This window comes from Thunnus albacares, chromosome 17 (assembly GCF_914725855.1).
Source record: "Thunnus albacares chromosome 17, fThuAlb1.1, whole genome shotgun sequence".
Lineage (NCBI taxonomy): Eukaryota > Metazoa > Chordata > Actinopteri > Scombriformes > Scombridae > Thunnus > Thunnus albacares.
Genome location: NC_058122.1, coordinates 8,496,134 through 8,508,050, shown reverse-complemented (window position 1 = coordinate 8,508,050; position 11,917 = coordinate 8,496,134). Strand labels below are relative to the sequence as shown.

General features: G+C 42.0%; 1 protein-coding gene across 2 annotated transcripts; it reads left to right on the top strand.

Annotated features, from left to right (window-relative positions):
- Positions 1 to 5,439: 5,439 nt before the first annotated feature.
- On the top strand, positions 5,440 to 11,503 carry cbx7a (chromobox homolog 7a). 2 transcript variants are annotated; one of them, XM_044331851.1, is made up of 6 exons: positions 5,440 to 5,748; positions 6,943 to 6,986; positions 7,150 to 7,215; positions 7,330 to 7,396; positions 9,847 to 10,171; positions 10,255 to 11,503. In XM_044331851.1, exons 1-6 carry the CDS (start codon positions 5,680 to 5,682, stop codon positions 10,836 to 10,838), a joined length of 1,155 nt encoding a protein of 384 aa, XP_044187786.1. In that variant the 5' UTR covers positions 5,440 to 5,679; the 3' UTR covers positions 10,839 to 11,503. The 2 variants fall into 2 exon arrangements, with proteins under 2 accessions (XP_044187786.1, XP_044187787.1); XM_044331852.1 differs by having other exon boundaries at positions 5,441 to 5,748; positions 9,847 to 10,162.
- The last annotated feature ends 414 nt before the right edge of the window (positions 11,504 to 11,917 follow it).

Genomic DNA, 11,917 nt, shown 5'->3' with positions numbered 1-11,917 from the left:
CCTCCCTTTGTTATTAATATCTTTACAGTCATGGGAGCTGGACAATAACAGGCTGATGTTATGAGTTTTGGTTTTGGCAGGAGTTTTTCTTTTTTTTTTTTCTTTTTTCTTTTTTTTCCTTCTCTTGGTCAAACTAATTTTTCAGTCAGTTCAGATTTCAGTCAGCTAAACTAAGGAAAAAACCCAAACTCAAAATGTCTTTCTTGCTACTGTGCATAATACAATAGAAACTTTTATCCCTGATGCATTCTGTTAAAAGGTATTCAGATTAAAATAACTTACACAACATTACATTGTTGTTTAATAAGCAAAAGAGAAAGTAAAATGAGCAAAAGTGAAAGTGAAAAAGTGAAGTGTTGATCACGTAAGCACAGTACTTAGATACTTATGTAGAGGTCATAACAATACTCCATTACATGTTAAAGTCCTGTAGGGCTGCAACTATCGATTATTACCATTATTGATTAAATATGCAGATGATTTTTTCAAGTAATCAATTTATCAATATGTCTATAAAAATGTCCATCACATTTCCTCTATGTCCAAGGTGATGTCATCAAATGTATTATTTTGTCTGACCAACAGTTCAAAACCCAAAAAAGTTTCAGCTTACACTGATATAAACCAAAGAAAAGCAACAAATCTTCACACCTGAGAAGCTGGAACAAGAGAATGTTTTGCATTTTTTTCTAAAAAACCACTTAATCAATGAAGCAATTAATCAATTATCAAAACAGATGCTGATTAATTTTCTGGCATTGTTCGACTAAACGTTGCAGAACTTAAGTCCAACATTCAAAATATGAGGTAAAAATACAAAAGTATTATTAGAAAAATACATTTTAAGTATCAAAAGTTACTAGTTTTGCAGAAAAATGTCGCTTGTTGTGTTATTGTACATTATATTGGTGGATTATTGTTACTGATGCATTAATGAGTAAATAGCAGTTTACTGCTGGAGTGCTACTAATTTCAACTACTGTAGTTTATAACAAATATTTTATATGATGACACGTTTTGTAGCTTATGTAAAATTATGCAAAGTCACTTGTAATTATAGCTGTGAGATAAATGTAGAGGAGTAAAAAGTGCAATATTTCCTTCTGAAATGTTGTGCAGTCTGAGTTTAAAGTAGCATAAAATAGAAATACTCTAGCAAAATATAAGTACATCAAAACTGCATTTGCGTAAAAGCACTTGGTAACTTTCCATCACTGGTCCTGACTGTTTTCACTGCAGAAATGCACACTTTATGTGTCTAACTGTTACCAAATGTTGATGTTAATAGGTCTGTTTTCACGAAATATACTTAAAGAACTATTTCAGACTTTGTATTTCTCAGCAGGAATCTAACAATGAAATGGTTTATGTTCCCAGAAATGCCTGAGTTCACAGGCACAGAGGTGAACAAAGTGCAAGCCCGGGGGGAAAGAAGGATAACTTATACAAAGAGAGGGAAAAAAACCCCCAGAAACGCATGGATTCCCGGTATGAGGCAGTAAGTTACCGAAATGTTTTTTTCCTCTTGATATTCCAGGGAAGTAGTGCCGGTCTTCTTACTGGCACGTTTGGTGACTCATACATGAGTCATAACATGTGGGTGTGAGTGAGCGCCGTGTTGTTTTGCCGCTCCATCCTCAGCTCCCAGCTCCGCCACGGTAGTATCCGGGCAGATAACAAGTCATGTGATTGCCGTGTGTCTTTTCTGAATTGCAGCGATAACCTCCTCCTTACGGGAAAAGCGCTGTATGCAATTTACCCCGCATTATCTTTTAGACTCATTCCTGTCACATACCGTAACGCTGGTCCCTGTCGGAGTATTATAGGTGTACTGTAAAAGATCAAAACACCATAAAGCTCGATGAGATCAGCACAACTCCTGATAGAAAGAACAGGAGCTGTATGAACACTATCATGCAGGATCACTGTGCAAACTCAATACTGATGATCATAATAACCTCAGTGAAGATAAACAGCACAATGCACAAAAAGATCACTATAAACTCACCGCAGACTGAAGTCTTGTAGGAGTATTTAAGGAGTATTATAGCAGTAATTTAAAGGAGCAATCCACGCAGGGGCGGACGATACCATCAGGCAAGGTATGCAACTGCCTGGGGACCCCAACTAAAAGGGCCCCCCCTCCTGAAATAACTTAAAAAAGGCCCCCCAAGCACTTAACAAAATGCAGGATCTTTATGTTTACAGTATTTTTACTGTGCAGTATTAATAGTTTTTCTTAAGAACGACATTTTGAGTACTTCTACCGCTGCCAATACCAACATTGCCCCTGATTCCACTGATTTTACACATGAAGTTCAGATTGAGGAGTAGCCTGCTGCTCAGCCTGTGTAGACAGTTGTATAAACTCCCGTAGCTCTGCAGAAGCTTTGTCAAGTGTGACAGAAACCCTAATGATATCATAGTGATGTCATCAGGGTTATGTCGGTTTGCGCTTGAGACAGAATTAATAGCAGAAAGCCGCAGTTACAAACTGTAGGTGTGGAGACCTGCAGTCAGGATACCTCAGTCTCTGCTGCTTTGATTTTGACCCTTCTTTTTAAAATCTGTCTCTCATAAGATTCAAAATTCAATAACTTTATTGTCCCTAAAGAGCGATTGTTTGCGCAGCCACACAGGAAACATAGCACAAAACAAAGACAACCCAAACATGTGAATGCATAAAAAGATTTTTAAAAAAAACAAAAACAAAAAAAACATACTGAAAGTCAAAACAGTCCAAAAACAAAATGCAGGAAATTAATGTAAATGTATTTAGATTACCTTTTGCTGTCTGAATTTACCAGAGTAATAGAGTAGCGGAGGGTAATATACAATAAGTCTAATAGCTTTATGGAAGTGACTGAATCACTTGAGAGTGCCCCTTTAAGAGATGCAAACACCAGTGAGGTCGCTAAATACAGACACTGTAAGGCTTTATTTTAGGAATATTGCAACACCACATGAGAAGAAGCATGATGATTTAAGTAAGAGCTTAAACGATCAACTGAAAATGAATCAGCAACTCCTTTGATAATCAATCGTTTTCCAGCTATTTATTTAAGCAAAACAGCAGAAGAAATCAGCTGATTGCAGCTTCCCACTTCAATTAAATGTCCAGTTTCATTGATAAAGGAAGATTTTGTAAGCTTAGGACAGAGCCAGGCTAGCTGTTTCCACCTGTTTCCAATCTTTGTGCTAAGCTAAGCTAACTGGCTGTGGCCTCATATTTAATATACAAATATTAGAGTGGTATAAATATTCTGACAGAAAGCAAATAAACATATTTCCCAAAATGTCAATTTTTTTCTTTAAAGAGCTCAATCACCATACCATGACTGTGGATTACATTTCACTGTATTGTACCTTAAATGATTACATATGACAAACTTGATTGATCGATTGAGATGCTACATATCACTATAAAAATATCATTGGAATATTAAAGGAATTTCTAGTGTATTTCTACACACTCAAAAGTGAGAGGTCAAAGGTCGTATTTGGGTCGGTAGGGGTGGATCACTGTTCAGCCCTGAGCTGCTTATCAACTCTTCCTGCTGTCTCATCATCATCCAGCTTTTCAGTGGTTCCCGTAGAAACAGTTGCCATGACACCCAATGCCCGTAAGTGATGCAAGTCTTCCAGGTGCAGAGAGACCGTGGACTGTAGACCATGTGTGGGGAATGTGTGTGTGTGTGTGTGTGTGTGTGTGTATAGTTACAGCGAGTTTTACTGTAAACTGATCCACACCAGGCTTCGTGAAAGATAATAGGAATCTGGCTCTGGGCCTTTTTTCCACCGTAGTCACTCTACCTTCATGAGCTGTTCCCACCTGAGGGCTGGGAGTGTAGACATGCAGGTAAAAAGTTAGGTAAGAGTGTTTGTGATCACAACGACAAACACAAGACTTGGATTTTAAGAATCATCCATCTGTAAAAATAAATGTGGGCTTCAACATATCAGCAGTCATTACTGAGATCTTTAACTGTGTCGTTATACCTACTCAACCTCATCTCCGGCTGTCCTCACTGCAGATAGGTTGCTTTGCATTCAGGATGTAAGATTAAGACTTTCAGTGTTTAGCTGTTTAGTTCCATATTTGGATCAAACACGGCTGGAGGGGTGAACATTTCCACAAGAGAGCGAAGCAAGGCTTTCATTTCCATTGCAGATTCTGATCTTTCCTGGCTTTACTAATGTTACATAAAAATACATGAGCTCACACTATGTTTCATGCTCAGGCTGGATTTCAGTTTCTCACCGCACAACCTCATTTAGCTGCATTTCACCTGTGAAATCATAGTAAGTCATATTTTGAAGCTATGGTTGGACTGAAATTTTCTGTTTATTAATGGCTTAAAGCAATAGTTTAGGGAAATACATTTACAGGCTTTCTGGTGTAGAGGTAGATGATATGATTGATAACACTCTCATATGTGTGCAATAAATATAAAGCTACAGCCAGGAGACGGTTAGCTTATCTTAGCATAAAGACTGGAAATGGGGAAACAGCTAGCCTGGCGCCATCCAAAGCTAACAAAATCCAACTACCAGCACCTCTAAAGGTCACTAATTATACATTAATCCATACAAAAACCAAAGCGTAAAAATGACAATTCAAGGGGTTGTGTGTCAAGCTATTTCTTGGATAGGACCAGTGATGTCCTGGCAGGTTGCGTGGTAACTGCTCCCTGCCAAGCAATAGTCTAGTGCATAAGCTGTAAAACAGCAAATTATAGTTTTTACACTTCAGGTTTTCTACAAATTAAACAAATGAAATTTAACATGTTAATTAGTGAGCTTTAAAGGTGCTGGTAGGCTAATTTTGTTACCTTTGGACAGAACCAGACTAGTTGTTTTCCCCTGTCTCCAGCCTTTATGCTAAACTAAGCTAACCAGCTTCTGGCTGTAGCTTTTTATTTACTGTACAGACATTAGAGCGGTATCAATTTTATCATCTAACTCCACCAGAAAGCAAACAAGCGTATTTCCCAAGATGTCGAACTATTTCTTTAGAGTAGGAAGAATATAAGTAAAAGTTTTAAAAATAATTCAATAAAACATAAAGTCATGCCACTTTGGACTCAACTAAAAAAAAAAGGTTTTTAAAGTTTAGCCCAAAAATGAAAATAAGCATTAACTAAATTGAAGTCTTTGCTTCTTTATTGGAACTAGAACAATATTTTAAATGTAGAGATGTTTGTAAAATCACTAAAAAATACAGCAGTGTTTGTTGTTTTTAACAAACCTTTGAAATTTCCACTCTCAGCCTCAACTTTAGTTTCACAACAACCTTGTCCTTTAATCCCTCCTCTGTCCCTCTTCTGCACTCTGCTCCAATTTGCGTGCGCGGCCCCGCGAGCGCGGGCACGCTCTGGGGGCTCGGCCCTACGCAATGGAAAGGGGGCGCGCCCGACTTAAAGCAGCGCGTTGTGTCCAGTGTTGATGTGTCGCAGATTTTAAAAAGTGAGAGAGGCAGGCAGCTGGAGTTTGGTGAGAGGGAAGCGCAGAGGCACAACGCACAAAACAAGTGCTCACACCGGGAGCGAGCGGCTGCAGTGACACTTGTCAGTTTTTTTCCCTCCTCCTCCTCTTTAACTATTTTTATTTCAGCACTTCGAAAAGCAGCAGAGACCCAGTTTGTTTTCTGTTTTGGAGCGTGTGGAGCAGCGCGCGGCGATGGAGCTGTCATCAATAGGAGACCAAGTGTTTGCAGTGGAGTCAATAACAAAGAAGAGAGTCAGAAAGGTAAGCAGGACAACAACTAATACACTTCATGTAACTTACATAACTTATTTTCGCTGTGCTTTTTAGCCTAATAGAGCAGTGTTCATGGAAACATCTAGAACAAAACTAGGCTACGCAGTCTCCCCACAGTTTACGCAAAAGAGATAAAAGACTCATCTGTTGTTTTATGTAGCTGCGCCAAAGTTTAACATTGTTTCAGCGCTCGGGTCGCATCCTGTAACCTTCCTGTGCAGCGGCTGAGATGCTGCAGCATGAACGTGTTTTGAAGGAGCCTACGCAGCTGTAGTAAAAATGTGAAAGGGGGTGTGTATCCTGAAAACGGGTATACGGCCAGTGTGCAGGGGAGCTACGCAGTTTATTTCGTTTACGCCAGCGAGGGGAGCAGCAGCGGCGGAGTATGTGGGTGAAACTGCTGCGTAATGTGACTGCTGCGTGATGGTGACACGCGATACGGTGGAGGAGATGTTGTGGACTGACGCGCTCACGCTTTTAACGCAGAGTACAGGGGCAGATTGTATTTAACGCAGCATGCCCCGTGTTTATATACGCGCATACTATTCCGTAAATAAATGAAAAGTGTAGTGCGACATCGCCTCCATGGAGTAGTATTGTAAAGTTTATGTAATATAATAGCAATACTATACGCTGCGTTTGATGTTTTCGTCCACCATCGGACATTGAAGCATCAGAGGAGTAATACAGTTATTTTTCAATCGGGATGACTGTGATAATTGTTTCAGCGTTGCTCAGGAGGTGAGACTTGAACGTTGCGCAACACCCAAGTTGTTTACATGTTCCCGTGGCCCCACCTATCTAAACCGCCGGTGTAATGCTCCTGACAGAGCCCGTGCATTGTCGAACCGGCCCGTGTAGCCATGTGCGGTCACGTCACCGCGATGTGGAGAGAGAAAAGCTGCTGTTTTGGAGGCCACCCAGCCCCGCTGTCATTGACGTCATCCCCCAGAAAAACACCATTTGAAAGGGAGAAAAATGTCCATGACCCTCCCTCCCTCCACACCTTAAAGTTACAGTCGTCCTTTTTCTCTGTGTGCAGCAGCAGCAACAGCAGCAGCAGCAGCTTGCTTCTGCATCGCACTGGACCGGATTAGAAGTGCAGGTTGTGTGAATGTGTTCAACTCTATGCTGCATCTCCTCTAAACGTGTCCCCCCTTCCTCTCCTCTCTCTTCTCTCAGGGTAATGTGGAGTATCTACTGAAATGGCAGGGATGGCCCCCAAAGTGAGTAAGCCTTGAGTCATCAACCAGTGACCTCATCCTTTCAATATAAACCCAGTGGCCTTTCCAAAATATGCTTCTTGGTATCCAAGCTCCATGTCTGCGTGGATAAATAGCTAGAAAGAAAGAACGAAATATTTGAATGTATGTGTGTTTTTGTTGGCAGGTACAGTACTTGGGAACCAGAGGACAATATTTTGGACCCTCGCCTGGTCCTGGCCTACGAAGAGAAGTGAGTAATCATAGAAGACTTTTTGAATGCTTGCAAAACACTATTTTCTTCTTTTTGTTGTTTCTCACTGTCTGTTTCTATTTTTCTCTGTCTGTGTTTCTACCTCTTTCCCAGTCAGGAGAAGGTCAGAGCTCTGGCCTATCGCAGGAAAGGACTCAGACCCAGGAGGCTCGTCCTGCGGGTAGCGACACTTTCCTTTCTTTTTGGCTTACAACCCCTCACTAACCCTTACTGCACAGTGCAGAGTTTGTAAACACAGTTTCACCTTTAGCCAGGTCATGATTGATGGATTGGTTAAAAATTTTGAGCATCTCAAAAAAAGACCTCAGACAGGTACGCTTTGAGTCGAGCAATTATGTTCACTTCTTTCAAACTCCACACCTCCAGTTTGTAATGTATATTGTTAAATTTTCAGTCTCAGTCCAAGCTGAGATAACCCTGATGACATCACTATGACATCATCTGGTGTGGGGGGGGGGGGGGGTTTACTTTGGACAGCTCCCTGTAAATATGAGTATTTATGTGTAAACTTGGTGGAATGCCCCTTTAATTACAGCAATATATTACCAGTGTTTCCCCTATAATTGTACAGGCCAGCGAGAACCCCCGCCAGGCCAAAAACTTTTTTTTTTTATGCCAAAAATAACACAAAATATCCATTCATTTAGAAATCAACAGCGTTTGGGGGGGCTCTGTGTACCACTGTTGTGAAATGTGAGTCAACCTCTGTCTCGTTGCCCGGGAAACTCTTGGTAGCGTAGCTCCGTTAAGGAATAGGGCAGTGCGTAATATGTGTGTGTAGCGAGTGTAAGAGAGTGAGCAGCAGAAAAGTGACGGCGAATGTGAGCGGAGGAAAAGGTTAGCAGGAAGTTGTCAGTCTGGCAGTAAATGTACAGTACAGACTACAGTGTGTCAGTTAATAAATGACAACTTTTCAAGACAAAGAAAAGTCACCGTTTGTTAACCCAATAAATGGGTTAGCGTACTCTGACGACACTCACTTATGGTGGACTGTCCTTTAAGGGGGACCAGTTAATCTTATTTTAGTGTCAGTCTCATCCACTCCTAAACAGAGAAACGAGTCTAATGAGTTTTGCTCAGCGCACCCCCCCACCACCCCAAAGCAGTCAACCTAGGGGAAACAGAAAATAAAAGGAAAAACTCCCCCTAAAACACTGACTCATTGTTTAATAACAGCAGTTAGTGTTTCACTTTCTGTTATCCTTCTGGGCACGTTTCGTGGTTTGGTAACTGTCCGACCGTCACGTTGAGCAACAAAAGTTTCAATAACTAAAGACAACTGAAAGGACATGTTGTTTTCTTGAGTGAAGGGTGTGGCGTAACGGACACTTTGCTTTTCTTTTCATTACTGCTGTTGCTCTCTCCAAAAGAGGTCACACACCAGTTTTGGAGTTTGATAAAAGAAATTCGGCGAAATTTCAAACTTAGACGAGGCAAGTTACGATAAATGGGGTTCAAATGGGGTATTTCAGAATTTCAAAAAGTAGGGTATTACTTTTAACAGATAAGGCAGCTAATATTCTGTATTTTTGTTATCATCAACCAATTTCTTGAAAAGACCAAAGCCAACAATGTGTTAGTCTGTTTCTTCGTGACTCTTTCTCCTCTGCTGTCCTAGAGGCACTCGGCTCCAAGCCCGTTAGTTCTCAGTGAAGATGTAAATCTTAAAAAATGGCTCAAAAATATATTTTTTCTTTTTAAAAAAAATGGCTAATCATTTCCTTAAACAGCTGGGCACTGTAGTTTATATCAAAATTTTATTGAACAGGAGTAAGGTCGTACTCACACCAAATCAGGTGTTGCAGCACTCAGCCGCAGGGTTGAGCGGAGGTGTGTGGGGGTTGTGGGCGTGTTTGTGCTCTAAAACGTGACCGCTGTGAAACAATTAGAAAATAACGTTTCATTGATCTGATTCACTGGCTTTCTCGCTACCAGCGCTCCCTCTCTTCATTCACTCTCTAGCTCGCTCAACCACAGCTGCTCTCTCGCTCGCTGGTGCTCTCAGCTCTCTCTCTCTCTTTCTCTCATCTTTTTTAAAATGAGTTGGGAAGCCGACAGCAAAGCCTAAGAGAAATGTCCTCCCCTCCTCCTGGTCAGAGTTTTACAGCTCTGATCAGTCTGATCGACGACTGTGATTGGCCGCCACAGCGTGACGTTGGGTTGCATTTATCCAAAAGTTTACTCTGGATCAACTTTCTCGCTGCAGGCTGCTGCAGCGCCACTGCGGCCAAAACCCCCACAGCCTAAAAGCCACTGAACCCATTCAAATGAACGTTGTGGCGTTTTTGCCACACCGCCTGATTTGGTATTTACAGCAGCAGGATGTTGTCGGTGGGATTGAGTCAAAATAAACTACAATGTCCATGTTCGTGGTAATGAAGGAGCAGTGTAACAGTGTGGCTCACTGAACGTCAACAGTTGGATACACAGATAATACTTCGTAGATCAGTTCACTGTTGGTTTTGTTTTTTTCATGGAATTTGTTGACTACATTTCTTATAAAAGTTCTCTCTGGTACAGAACTGACCCTGGATACATAGTGTAGCTGTTGTCATAAAATGAAGACAGTAATGATCAATCTGTTAACCTGTCACCTTCTCTCTGACCCAGAACATCTTTGCCATGGACCTCCGCAGTGCCCACAAGGTCCCGGACAAGCCTCCGCCCCGGCTACGCCTCTCCCTCACCCGCTCCATGAGCACAGATGTGGACCAGGGCGAGCGGGGCAGCATGTACTGTCGTCAAGCCAGAAGGAGGAGCAAGTATAGGGCGTCCAAACGAGGGCCAGATGGACCCTCAAACAAACCCATCCGTCCACCCAGGAAGAAGGAGGAGTCCATGGAGGAGGACTGGGGCGGCACCAGCGAAGAAGAGAAGCAGGAGTCTGAAAGCACCACTGAGGAGAGACGTGAAGACAGTTTATACGGTTTGTCAAGTCAGTCACTTAGAAATCCAGTCACTCAGTCATGACTTTTGACCTTTTAAAAATCAACAAAAATGTCTGTTTCTGTCTTGAAGGTCAGTCCGAGTGCAGTTCCCCTCCCCTGCTGGAGCGACAGGACTTGGAGATGGAGGTGGAGGAGAAGGTGGAGGCCGACCTGACAGCAGTAGGCACAGAGATATGGACTGACAGAGCAGGCGGAGGGACGTCCGAAATAAGACTCAACCAAACATTTGCGTGCGACCAATCAAGGGACAGCGCCTCAGTGCCTGAGGCCGGACAAGGGGATGTTGTTACTGTGGGCAACAGGTCAGAGTGGGACAGAGGTGAGGCGGGTGTGGCGTCAGGGTCGGAGTGTCTGAGTCACAGATCAGAGGGAGGCGTTTGTCAGAGAAACAACACAACCTCGGTGATAGTGAGCGTTCAGGAGAGCAGCGAGACAGCAGGTGACACCACCGCTGTCTGCTCGGCTGCAGAAGCACGGAGGGAGGAAGTGAGAGGCGACAATCAGAGCGTTACTATGACAACACCAGGCAGTCAGACTGATCCCGCTGAAGCAGAGCATCCTGGGAAGGTGATTGTGACAGAAGTGACTATCAACTCCTTGACGGTGACTTTTAAAGAAGCCACGGTGGCTGAAGGCTTCTTTAAGGGCTACTGAACGAAGAGAAAGAGAGATCAAAATAACCATAATTAGACTTGCCACTCATTTTCTACATGTAAATAGTCGTATATGTAAGATAATTCTTCATGTTTACAAAGCTACACTCATTTCCTGCTGAGTTCAATGAAGAAATTATTGCCTTTGAATAAAAAGTGAGTGGTAATTTTATCATTGTGGCTCATTTATTAGGAGTGATAAGAAACAAGAGTCCCCTAAAAATGTGCTAAAATCATTTTCACATTGCAATCCAGCAGACAAAATAGATCTCAGTGGCAGGTTTCCTTCCTGGGGCTGCTGGGTTTACTGAGAGCGGGAGACAGATGGTGAGACAGCAGTCGAGTCTATAACAATACAGACCACATACTACTTCCATGCAGCTACTTTCTCCAGTCGTCTTCAGTGCTTTCCAGATACCAGTCTCAGATCTGTTCTCGGGGCCTGTTTCAGTCGCTCCTTTTCTTACGAATAATGTTTTGTAAAGATATCGCTCTTTTCCAGTATTCACACAGAGTTAACCGCATGCCCTGTCAGTCTGTGCCACACATGCACAAAGCCCTGTCCTGTGTGTTATTGAAGAGGTTTATTTCTGTCACAAAAGAAATAAAACAAAGGAGAGAACTAATACCCGCCGCTCAGATGAAGTTCTGCGTTTCAAGGAGGAGGGATGCACAAAAAAAGAAGTACACAGTTGTGTTTGCTGTCTCTGTCTTTTTACTTTTCAAGTATGAAATGCTACCTGGTTCTATTTTTGTATTACCAATTGATAGTCCACTCTTTTCACTAGCCTTTGTGCATCTCAAAAGAGGAAGTATCAGTTTACACCGCCGCTGTTAAACGCCGTGTAGGGTAATGTACAAATGGAAGCAAACGTACAGTACGTTAGGTCAGACAGTAGTGAGCTGTTATTTATTGCATGTCACATGTATAAGCTAAACTAACTTATGTCACGTATGTGTCTGAATCCGTCTTTCTCTGACAAAGATGAATTGTCAAACATGTCTTTTCTCTGAAAATGAATTTTTATTTTGACTGCATTTCCAATAAATATGTACTAAAATAACTGGTTCCTGGAGCTT